The 13,235-nt window shown below is 41.7% G+C and overlaps 1 protein-coding gene across 12 annotated transcripts in view; it reads right to left on the reverse strand.

Moving 5' to 3' along the window:
• The window catches only part of DAB1 (DAB adaptor protein 1), a 220,850-nt gene that overhangs the window by 63,470 nt on the left and 144,145 nt on the right, over positions 1-13,235 (reverse strand). For all 12 annotated transcript variants that reach the window (XR_008468014.1, XM_054211511.1, XM_054211514.1 and 9 more), the window contains one exon: positions 1,922-2,061. Coding sequence is in view for 11 of the 12 variants with exons in the window: in XM_054211511.1 (XP_054067486.1) it covers positions 1,922-2,061 (140 nt within the window). In the remaining variant the exon portion in view is untranslated. The remainder of the gene's footprint in view (positions 1-1,921; positions 2,062-13,235) is intronic.

Below are 13,235 nucleotides of genomic sequence, written 5' to 3' on the forward strand. Positions count from 1 at the left end.
AGGGTTAGGGTTTTTTTCCTGATCTCAAGCTTTTATTTCGTAAGTGAATTTGCTGATATGCATCTCTTGTATTATTCTCCCACAGCATAACTATAATAGTAACTTCTATTTCCACCTTCTCAGGAGCCTGCCCTGACCAATAACACTACTAAGATGAAATGTAATAAATTGCCCTAGCAAATAAATGAAAATATTTAGCCTTTATCTGGTGCTCTGCAGCTTCAACATGTCTTAAAAGCTACTAACTTATGTTTTAAAACCTTCATGAGGTCGTTGTCCTCGTTACACAGACATGAAAATGAAAGAGAAAAAACGGAGTCGTTTCTCAAAAGTTAAATGGAGTCATTTGTCAAAACTTTATGCCTGGCCTTAAAACTCCTGTCGCTAGACACTAGGTTTCCAGAGCCCACAGCTTCATGCTACGTTGCCTTATACACAAACGTGAATTTCTAATGCTCCCTTCACTTTACAGTTTCAGTCACCTCACAACACTGTTTAGATCAATCTCGCCACTTTGCGACCAGGTATCAGGCGTCTGGGAGATGTGGAAATGGTAATCCATGGAGGAGAGAGACAAAAAAGCTTGTGCGGCACAACAGCGACGAGTCTCCCACACTGCTTCTAGGAACTATGAAATGATGAGGAAGATCCAGTATGAAATCAGGAGGAATAACCAGATAGGAATATTGTGGCAGATGTGATAAATCAACAGTGCACCTTTTAGAACAGATTAGTTTTTGCTTTTCATAAAATGTTAATAACTGATTTGTAAATTATCTGCCAGATCTTGCTTTTAGATTGTTGAACCATAAGATCATGTCACCCTTTGCTGTTTATTCCTGAATAACCACCTATTCCTCACAGTTCCTTGTGACCGGATCCTGCTAGTTGGTAGAGTAAAAGATACTATTTAGTGATTTCTCCTCCTGAAAAAATTAGTAATGGGAAATCCATCAGCTCTCGGTAGACTGCTGGGGAGAGGACTGGAAGGAAAAAATGGGAAAAAGACTGCGGAGGATTTACTCCTAGACCTAGACCCGTAACTCCTAGACCTAGACCCGTAACTCTGCGACGCAGATGGGAAGCCAACAGCCAACACTGCACTCAAGAAAAACACAATCTCTCCTTCCTCCTCAAACGCTCCAGCTCTTCCACATTTCCCAGGGCCACATAAAGGATGCTTCCCGTAGAGAGCTCTTATGCTCTTTGAGGGTTGTAAGAAAAGACTGAGCCAGAGGGAGATGTCTAGCACGCCAGAAAGCCCACCCTCCTGCACCACCCGTGCTTTCAGACTTTCTGCTCTCTAAGTTTGCAGTCTACTCAAAACCTGCTTTTATCACTGCTCCATTTCTTTCCCGAAACTCTGGGGAATCCTCTGTCTTCTCGGGCTCTGTCCTCTCAGTGCAATGCCTCCGGGTTTTGTAACCCAGAAATTCTGCCATTACAGGTGCAAGACATCATCCTCCCAGGGAGGACACCAGTCGTCCCCTGTATCTGGCGACCTACACCCCACAACGTCCCTCACCCCTTCCTGCCTGGCCCGACAGGAGATAATGGTCAAAGGCAGGGCTGTAGTTGATTAACACTGTCATATAAAATGTTCTGATATACCATTTTTCTTCATAGTGCTTTACCTCCCCTTTTGCATAATAAAATTATTCAATTTGGAGATGCGTTGTTTATAATTTGTGGACAAATTGCAGCGGTGTCAATCATGAAAAACTACTGAACTCAGAGATAATGTATTAAAATTAAACTGGGATAAGCAGTACCAGCCAGGAGTTCATGTAAAATTGACTGATTTCAATACATAATTAACCAGAGTGTGACTCAGAGTCACGAAAGGAGAACGAGTAAGAGTTCAAGCTGAAAATCGTTCCCCTCGACTCCCTAATATTAAACATTAAAAGTTTCACTGCACCTTGAGCTTCATCATGGAGTCTTGGCATAACTTGTCTCCTCGTGCGGCAGAAACCTCGTCTATCCCAATCAGTTTTGCTTTGTATCGGACACCGTCACCTTTAAACCTCTTTATTAAAGTGGCTTCACTGCGATCCTGACCTGAAAAGACATACGGGAAAGAAGGAAATTTGCATCAGTGCAAAGGAAAACAAAGGAATACATACTCACAATTAAGTGGCAAATTAAATCTAATTCCTACCTCAACACCAAAACATGCGAACATTTCAATAAAATTAGAAGAAAAGTCCTAGTTCAATAAAACCTTTTGCCCTTACTCCCTCAAATGAATTCACAGTGGAATTGTTGCCATACACAATCTTCCGCACGAAATTTGCACACAAATTAGGTTTACAGAAATAAGAGATAAGCCTGAATCAGACCTCACGGATCTGAAAACTCCTGATCTGTACGGGTTGTTTTAATCCCAACACACTTGAGGATTTTTCATTTTGCAGACAAAACTCTTAATAGAAACATGCTACTATTTCCTCGCATACCGACTTATCTAACCGTATCAGCAATATTTACACTATTACCATTTCAATGATTAAAGAACAAATGATGTTATTTGCCTATAGAATATCGCTGCTCTAAAACCTCCACAAAAAATATTCTCGCCTTGTTCTAGTCTTACTGCTTATATATATATACACAGAAAAAACATAACCAGCGACATCGTCTCTCACGGGCTCGCCCTGAGACGCTTAAAAAATGGCACGAGATGTTTCTTAATAAAAAAGCAATCAGGGTGTAAGATACCACAGGAGTGATAGGGCCAATGTACATAAATTACAGTGCTCAGAATAGCCTGAACCACACGACGCTGACGCTACAGCAATCCATGAAAGGGATAGTTTTCCCAGGAAGAATTTTTCCCCGAGTATCCGCAGAAGAGTTTATGCTGTCTCTCAGCTGGAAGAAATATGTTAGTTAGCAAATCAGTCTCCCTAAAATTGATTAAAGATATATTTTGCAGTTGTCTGTGGAATTTCTTGCTAGGATCTCAAAAAAACCAGCAGCGAACTGTAAATAATTGCAACCAAACATGCAACCAAGCAAACAACTTCCAAGGAACAAAGCGGCAAGCAGAAAACGTGAGATTTTAAAGAATTTGAAGTTTCTTGGACCCAACAGATTCCACCAGAAAACTTGGACTGACGTTGCTAAAATTTATACTATTACCACCTAGGAACTGTAATCACAGATTTTGCCCCAAATTTCACCCCAAATTTCTAGCTATTGTGAAAAATGAACAAAGAGCCTGCTATAAATGAACCGTAGGGTAAGAACCTAGTATTAGACACCTATATTTGAGAATTTTCTCCAAAGCTCATTCCTATTTGAAAGGTCAGATTTAAGTACTGAAAAACTAACAAAATCTGCTTCTGTGCAGCTCGTTTTTGACAAGCAGAAGTACAGAAGGCTTTTTGGGGAAAAGCTATTTCGTTCTGCATTTCTATTAAAAGCACCTTTGTCAGCAGTCAACACTTGGGCCAACTTTGCTAGTGTCACGCGCCCGTCAAGCGGATGAATGAACTAGGCAAAACTATGGAATTGCAATTTTTACAATACCATTATAGGAAAAATTAAAAAGTATACATGACCAACGAAGAGTACTTCCAAATGAAAATACTCACTCGGTTCTCCTTCCCCAAAGTACAGCACAGTCCACACTGTGACTAATGATGGACTAAATGTATGTTAAAAATAGAGCTATTTTAAGCTTATTGAGATCTTCGAGTGCGTTTGAGCACACAAATACTATTTCTTTCAATGAGAAATATCAGCTTAGACCAATATTTTAATGCCTCATTTATAGCCCCTTAAAAATAAGGCAGCTGATAAATTGTTCATAGTTGTGATAGTTCAGTGGCCACCCAACTGCTTCCCTTGATTCATTTCCACACTCTCAAAAAGAATTAAACAGGGGGTTGAAACTTCATGCTCTTACATTATTTTTTGTTTAAAAAAAAAATAAAAATCCAATGAGACATAAATGATAAATCGGAAACTTGAAGAAGTGCTAATACCATTCCCCAGGGAAATGCCACGGCAGATGTTGGCACCGTCAGCTAAAAACAATGAAAAACCATTTTCCACTTTCAGCTCCAGAGTGGGGCAGGAGGGGGAACATCTGGAGACACAACAAAGTACAACGATAACAGTGGACTTTTCCATATGTCTTTTAGACTTACAAAGATACCCTGTTGATTTGCAGTAAATAAAATCGAATTCCAACAGCCTTCTTGCCAACAATTTTCAACCTTACGTCTTCGTTACAGCCGAAGGCAGCTGCTTGCTAATAGCAGGAGCGTGTAAGTGTTCAAGAGTGTCTCCTGGGTCCGAGGCATGATAGCGACCTCGCATTCATCAGTTATTTGAACATTTATACTTATTCCAACCTCTGATCTATTTTCCTGCACGTTAACTAAATCCCTGACATTAATAGCCCATTGAAACACAACTTATGGCTATGTTTGCTTACGCACAAGTCCCATGTCAATTATGACCCAGATTAAGTAGGATGAAGGGCTTTTGGGATAAATGACTGGGAAAAATCATCAACCTGGAAATGATGTAGATATTTTAAAACTGTGGTGGAAACTGTAAATTACTAGAGTCTACAAATTCATCCGTAAAACCCTAGAGCATATGTCCCATGAAAAAGCACAGAGAACGCACACACACGCTGCCCTATATTATACATCAGCCATCTGCAACAGTCACCGTTTCTCAGCATACATCCAGATCTCCCCCGATCTATGCTCATACTGTATTTCCAAATTTTGGTGCCATAATGGGCACTGAAAAATCTTCCACCTGTTTGGAAAATTACCGTAGGACAAACATTGTCAGCACGGTCCATTTTACAGCAGTACGAGACGTGAGATTTCTGTGGGGTGATCCTTCATTTGCGCACTGGATGCTTCTAAGGCAGATCGTCCGGACTCTCATAAACATATCATCATTAAAGCAAAAAAAAAAAAAAAGTGTTTGTTTTTTTTTTTAAACGACAGTTCTTGAACAAGGTTCTTTCTGTGTTTGAAACAGCATAAATAAGAGATGCCTGAATTAGGAGGCTGTAACTCTTCTTAAGCTTCAGGAGGCTGAGTGCTAACATTAAACCACTAAACCAGGGAGCTGCGCCCGTGCCAGAAACCCGCCCAGGAACGTCCTGCCTCTTTCTCCCCGTGTAACAAGCGGAGTCAATCTTTTCTTCTTCACAGCTCCTGCCTTTGTCACCGGAGACCCGCTGTCGCGCTCGGCTCCCCAGCCACCCCCTGCCACCGCACTTGCTCGGTTCCCAGCTGGCGGGAAGGAGGATTATCCTGGATGCGGGACTGCACTTACTGCTGGAGCTCAGCTTTATTTGAATAACGAGGAGCTGCATCTTGGGGCTTTCACTCTCAGCTTGCCTTCCCCAATCTACAAATAACCTCTCAAGGGCAGGCAGACAGACATTCACAAACCAGCTGTGAAGGTTTTATGGAAAAGTGAAGCTTGAGGTCTCAAATCATTACTAGATCATAATCTACAGCAAAATTAGAAGCACGTGTTTAATGACAATCACTTCTTTCCACAACACATGTTTCCCGAGATCTCATTTTAGGATTTCTTGACTGCAGAGGAGACCACAGCTGGCAAAGCCACACCAGGTGAGCAGGTGATGCTCATCTCAGTTGTCCACCATACCCCTGCACAGGCAGGGATCTGCCCAGTGTTCTTCATCAGAGGACTAGGTCATTCTAAAATGACCTAAATTAAATTTTTGTCTTAAAACTTTTTTAACTTCAACACCAATGAGTATTTTCCAATGGTTTGCTCTAAAATGCTTTCATAAATATCTTTTCGTAAGTAAAGACATATCCTAAGCATTTGTTTGCAACTTGACACCAGCATTTCACAATCCAAAATGGAACCAGATTATCAACAAAAACTAAAACCAATTTGATTCTCATGCCCCAAACTGAGATAAAAATGCAACAGCTAAAAACCCACTAACGTCACACAAATTCAATTTCGAAAGGTGATCCCTTTTAATTAGAAAATGTGCCACTGTTGACACAGGCAACGAAATGTTTTGTTTGCAGCATATAGATTTATAATCCTCAGAGGCCCTTAAAATGTAAATGTAAGAGTAATTATTTTATCTGCTTCTATAGATGTCACCGTTCACCTTTAAGCCGTATGTGTTCCAGCTGGAGCCACTGCTCCTGCCTAAGTGGGAAAACATGACCTTTGCTGCCAAGTTGTGACATTGCACTTGGACTTCCACAGTCTTTTAAGAGAACAATAAATCCCCGGAGCTGGGTGATGCAATGTGCTTCTGAGTTTGCATCTAGAGCAGAGATCGTGATCAGCGTTACGCTATATTATCCATCTCACTAAATATGCTGTAGAAGTAATAAACAAGGTTTTTAACACAGTCAATCATTTTTATTTGAGGCAATATACCTTAATTAAACTCAGATTCTGTAAAGCAAGCAAACTAGAGACAGACCTGAACCCAAACCCCCCAGGGCTCAACCCAAGTACCTCAAGTGCATTCAGTCCCCAGACGTGACTGGTGAGCAGTCCAAGAGGAGCAGAAGCTGTTGTGGAAGATCCAGGCGAGAGCAGCCCAAGTTTGGGTGCCAGAGGCAGGTGCTCCCCAGGCCGTGCCCATCAGCAGTGGTCTCTGGAGCTGCATGTGGGATGTTACCATCCCAGCAGCCCACCAGCTGCCATTCAACCCTGACTTTGTCACCCACAAGGAGACCTAGCCGTGTTATCTGACTCCAAGTAATCTCTTGACTTCGCAGACTGAAGCTCACGCAAGGTTTTTCTCCCAGGCACCATGTATTTTGGTGACTCAAGCGTCTTGAGAAGACTTATCCTCACTCTTGCTAAAAATCAAGGATTACACTTGATTTTGGCTCTTAGCCCAACAAAGTGCCCAGCTAACGTTGTATTAATATGCTAACATTTACAGCAAACACTGTTCATTCTCCCAGGGGATCTGTAAGTAAGCGTATTTCATAAATAGAAAAAGAAAATAAACCAAAGCATCACCACAATAAGCACACTTGTGCTTTTTCTGTATGCCCTTATAACACACTACACATTCTTCACAGCACCCGCTAATCTAAACCAATAGCCCTGGAAATGGCCATATCCTTTATTTAAATGTGTGAAACCCTCAGGGCATAATCTGAATTTCTTGATTTTACGACTGTAAAACATATAATGATATTATCACCAAAGTCAATAAGATGCTCCTGGCAATCAATTCGCTGAAGAATGACACACCACTATCTTTTTTTTTTTTTCCCCCTCTTTTCTAGCTAATAAACTGTCAAAGTTGTAACCATCACACATTCAAATTATAAACCTGAAATAACACCTCCTTATATCTCGCAGGGCTGAAAAACAATCACATACGCGCTTATAAACAGCCTACATCTTCATGGGGACAATTAGCATTTTTATAGCACCAATGCGGTGGAAAATACAAAACACTGCGGTGGAAAGTGACCTCCAAGACGCCGCGCATGCTGAAGACTAGTGAATTAATTACCACGTGAAAGGTATTTCCTGTTAACTGTGCATATATACGCCCCTACGTCCACATACATACGCACCCATAATTTTGTGTGGTTTTGCACATATGCATACACACAGGGTGCACAGCTTCATTTGGTATCAATTATCTGAAGAACATTTACGGTAATTTCAATCAACTACAGATTTCCCCAGAAAAAAAAAAAAAAGTACGTATGCAGGTGTTAAACAGAAAATACTCGTACATAATTATATGTACCTTTCCGTACAGCGGCAACTAAACAGCAATTCATGAAGGAATCATGATAAGCTCAAAGAGATCGTTCTCCCTGATGGCACATTTTTCTCCATGGCTTCACAGAACCGCACGTCTGTTGCGGAGGGGTCAAAACTATCCATCACACAAAGGGATGGATCTTCAAAGCAGGACCACAGCACCTCGGGAACACAATTCTTTCTTCACAGGCATAAAAAAATTCAGTGCAGCTTGTTTATTTGGGATTTTAAAACTAAAAAGCGCCCACAAGTTCTCAGATCCTCCTGCTATCCATTACTCTAATTTTTGAACTCTTCTGCTAGAGGTAGAAAACTTTGAGTTGCCAAGTCGTGTATTTGTCACTGTCTTCGGGAACACGACTGCCCAAACCCACTGTGCCGCGCCTAGAGATCTGACACAGAAAACTAAGATCTTCTTCCTTTGTTAACATAACATTTTAGAAAAGAAAAGGCATCATACCCACCACTATACGCGCACACAATTTAACTTCTGGTGTTATCACTAGCATTCTCTTCCTCTAACAATACTTCTCAAACGCATTTCTCGCAATTAGCCATTTTTAACTTTTTTATAACAAGAGAGTTACTTGACGGTTTAATTTTAAGATCTGTAATTCATCTCAAGTGACCAGAGTACATTCGCAGCAAGATCCGCTCGCAATATCAATCATTGCTACCTTTTAAATGAAGACGTACTTTGAATTTCGCACTTTACTTCATCAATGAAGGCTAGTTCCTAGCAACTGAAGAAAACCCACTGACGAAGTGAAATGCAATCTGGTTTTGGCGGGTGGATTACAACCTTAAAAAGCACGTTAAAATTTTATGGGAAATAAGTGCCTCTTTTCTACATAGAAACCTAAACAAAACCCTTGGTTACAGTGTATGAGTACAACCTGAATGCAAACTTCTTTCATCAACTGACAGGGAAACTCCTAAAATGTCTGTATGACGTACTCTGGAGCGCTTTTAGCTTACTTACCCAGCTAGAGATAATTTGCTGTAGAGTCAACAGGTGAACCCTGATGGGGTCTACTGTATTTAGAAAGTGATTTTGCCAAGGTACAAGTACAAAAAACCTCAGCAAACTACCTTTTAAACCTCCTCCTGCCAAGAGCCCTACCTCGTCCTGTGAGCTGCCCTTGCCCACGAGTGCCATCAGGGAGCACGTCAGCCTCCTAGCTGGAGGAACTAGAGGGAGAACCTCCCTCCTGTCCCGCTGGTCCTTCCGTCTTCTTGGTCCTTCTGCTCAGAAAAGGTAAAAATGCCCCATTTTGACAGCAACGCAAACACTTGTCTTGAGTGCAAAGACTGAGAATATTGCTACAGACCACGCTTTAGAGAGGGGAAACACCAACCTCTCTGAAGGCTCAATGAACTTCTATCACGGTTAAATTTAAAAACATTACCTACGATTTTAAACACAGATAAGGGCTCTCCAGGAAAACTCAATCATCATTCAGACTATCATCTCAGCAGTAGTTCCCGATTGTTCAGCACTGCTATTCACAGTCACCTCCAACTGAGAGATTTTACGGCTTCTGGCATTATTAGCCTGTGAATTACTGTACTCGAGAACACCTACACATCCCCACTCTTAGAACCAAGTTTCCTATGTAAGTAAATAAGATGTTCCCATATTATTTGCTGTCTTTGATCAGAGGTTTATGAGCAGAGATGTCATTCACAAGGTGACAGCAATTGCACTTGCCAAGTTTTTATCTTAACTCTTCATACGCTACACGAGCTAATACAAATCAAGATGTACATTTTACTGCCTCCTAAGCAAAATGGTTGCGTGGACTAGGTGAAATTATGTCTTTTTAGTACAAAGAAGTATGTGTGAGTATGTCAAGAGAAGAATTCAATTATCTACAGAGATGGCCTCAGTATAAAATAATGTTTGATTAAAATTTTGGACAAATCTCAGTGATGGAGAGTCTAGGGCAAGCATACGGGAGATGGCAGTGATTGAGCACATACGCTCTACCGGCAGATGACAAAGCACTCCTTTTAGTTTTAGCCAGAAGGCTCACTGATCAATTTTATTTTCTTAGATGGTCTTTGAGATGACAGTATATGGGCGCATCCTCAGACACAGAGATGACCAAAAGCTGAATGTAATTAAACTTCCTTTCAGCCTCTGTACCATGCAAGTCTTCATAAATCTTTGAAAGCCGTTTTGTAAGGTGCCTTTTACAGGCTGGATGCAGAAGGAGCTACAATTCCAAATTCTACACTGAAACTGAAATAAGACACTGCAGTAAAACTTCGTTTTGGGGTACTAACTGTGTTTCGCAAGCCTTAGGGAGCAACTAAAAGTGAAACAAGGAAAATTTGGTGGTCCATTTTCTACTCTTAGAGATTAAGAATAAAAACGGTGTTTTCTGTACAACTAGAGGGGAAGGGAGAGGACAGGTATCTGCGGGTTCCTTTCTTTAAAAGACAGTAGATATATAACGGACAGTAGAGAGTTCATCAAACTTTGTTCACCTAATGTTTCAAAGCTGGGATAAACGTTTGAATCAAGCAGACATCAAAATGTCAAGGAAACAAAGCCCTTGGGAAAACAGGGTCATCAACCAGTTCATTCTTTACCCACTTGCCTGGATGTCAGTAGGAAATTGGCTGCTTCTGAGACAAAATCACTAAGAAAAGGTAAACGATTTTATAGGGAACCTTAATTGCTGTTAATATGTGCACTGCATTTGGATGGGGCATGGTAAAAGCTCTGAAAACCAAGGGACCCGTCCCAGCTGCACTAACGCGCCCAAGAGAAACAGCCCTAATGGGGCAGCCAGTAGATACCAACTACTGCCAAAAATCTCCATGAAGGACTTCCAAAGCAGCAAGGAGAGGCCAGTGCAAACGGTGCTGCTAAATTACCCCAGAACGTGTCATTTCCCAATCAAAACTGAACTTGCTGGGGAAGAAGAAAATAAGTATGAATTACCTTTCCTTCCAAGCTCCACCGTGGCACTGAGAATCACCTTAAGGCAGCTGAAAAAACCGGCCAACACTAAGAAAACCGATCGTTTAAAGATGAGCAGCTAAAGAATTATTTCGGTATGTGAACATGCAAAAAGATTTGCAGAGTTGCTGAATTCCCCTGGCTCTCTTTAATCCTACAAGAACTAAAAGTGCTCAGAATTCATGAAAAAAAAATATCAAGCTGCTTTTACGCGTCTACCTATATCTGGCTTTAAGTATGTAGTTTTCAGGAACAATTTTAATTAGACTTTAACTAATCCAGGACACAGACATGCAAGCGCTTGCACGCGGAGCCCCAAAGTCATGTTGAGACACACAAATTCACAATTTACACTTCAAAGCCTACAAATATATTGTGTTGATGAGGCTATCAAAGAGTTTAGTTTTTGTTATGTATAAAGAAAGGGAAAGGGTGGAGAATCAGTTCACTTCATACAAATGCCAAATTCTTGTGCTGCCCTAAGATAAATGCTAATTCTCCGGGACTATAAAAAGCACAAGTTAAGAAAAGGTTATGCTCTGCTGATTAACATCCCCGAATTTCTCACATGTTCAATAGGAGAAAAATCTTCCCGTTCAAGATAACTAATTACAGACACTAAAATCCCCAAAGAAAAGGGCAATATCCCGTAACAGCTAAAGCAGGAGGACAAAGCCATTCATTGATTTACCCTTCACCCTCTCGTGTCAACACTCTGGTCTCCCGCTGCACCAGGGACTGGTGCCCCACACCGGATGGAATCGTGGCCCCGTGCCAGGGACACATCGGGGCTGCAGCTCTTCTCCCCAAGACATCCTCTTTGTCAATGCAGAACTCTATTTCATTGAAGACTCGTGCCAGTACTAGTTAAAACAGTTACAAAAGCGACGCAGTAGATCACAACAGGCTGCAGCACGCCCCGTGCTGTCACCGTGTCCTGGTTTCGGCTGGGACAGAGTTAATGTTCTCCTTAGCAGCTGGTATGGTGCTCTGGTTCGGATTTAGTATGAGAATAATATTGATAACACGTTGATGTTTTAGTTGTCGCTAAGCAGTGCTTACACTACGTTAAGGACTTTTCCGCTTCTCGTGCCCTGCCAGTGAGTAGGCTGGGGGTGCACGAGAAGCTGGCAGGGCACGCAGCCAGGAGAGCTGAACTCAACTGGCCAAAGGGATATTCCATACCACATTACGTCACACTCAGCATATAAACTGGGGGAAGTTGGTTGGGGGGACACCTGCCACTGCTTGGGGTCAGGTGGGCATCGGTCGGTTGGTGGCAAGCAATCATTTTTCATTTGCATCGCTCGTCTTCCTTGGGTTTTGTTTCTCTCTCTTTTTGGTTATTTTTCTTTTCATTATTATCGTATTTTATTTTAATTAAATTATCTTAACCTACAAGTTGTCTCACTTTCACTCTTCAGATTCTCTTCCCCGGCCCATGGGAAGGGGCGCGCGGCGGTGTGGTCCTTAGTTGCTGGCTGGGGTTAAACCATGACAGATGGCATCTACATCACTGATGTGACAGTGCCGCTGCAGAACCAGCCTGCACCTTGCTTTCTACGGAATTACTGGCACTGACAAATACATCTGGATTTATTAGTTGTTTTGATGATATTGGTATCAAATGCAGTTCTGGAACATGCAGACCCAGAGGTTTCTGGCTTAAGAAGTTGGCTCCAAGGCCACGGAATTAGAGGCAGCACATGGCCTCAGAAGGGGAGTACTTACCCACCTCACAAAGCCTATTCTCATGCAGAAAAAGGAGAAGAATGAAAATGACATGTTAAAAACACGCAGTAAACAGATCTGTAGAAATTATCCTATGGTCGCGATAATTCAATAAGAAAAGCAGCTACTATTTATTTCCCATGGGTAAATGGAAATACCAGTATTCACCACATGGCAGTCGACAAAAAAACAAACGGCTATTTCCTTGCTGAAATTGTTCACATTTTGCTACCCAATGTTTCAGGAAGAAAATTATTTTCATTTTGGCCTCCCACTGCCTCTGCAACATCAGAGAACGTCTCTCCCTGTTGGAAAAACAATAGGAGGCAAAGAGGAAAGCAGCTTTTTTCCCGAGACTTTGGGCTAAAAAACGCCATCAATTTCAAAATTACAACAGTGGCAAAGTGCTTCTTTCAATCTGGTCCTTTCATTTTTGCCTCCTGCTGCCGTTCCTATTGTCAAAGTGGCAGCAGGAGGCAGAAATGAAAAGACTACTGCCGGCAAACGCCCTTGGGCAAAGCGTTAATAAGAAGTAAAACACCCCTGTGCCATAACGAATTCCAGAGGTAAGAAAGTGGGGTTTGCGCATCTCTCGTGTGTGTAGTGCCACGGAGGATCAGCCCATCAGGATAACCCTTCTGTCTCTGGAACTACATTGATCAGGCATCCAAGAGCCAAAGTGTTTGGCGTAGTACTCCGGAAACTAAGAATGAAACAGAGTATTGTTAGAAAAGTAATAAAATCCAACAAAAAA

This window comes from Rissa tridactyla, chromosome 8, assembly GCF_028500815.1.
Source record: "Rissa tridactyla isolate bRisTri1 chromosome 8, bRisTri1.patW.cur.20221130, whole genome shotgun sequence".
In the NCBI taxonomy this organism is placed as follows: Eukaryota; Metazoa; Chordata; class Aves; order Charadriiformes; family Laridae; genus Rissa; species Rissa tridactyla.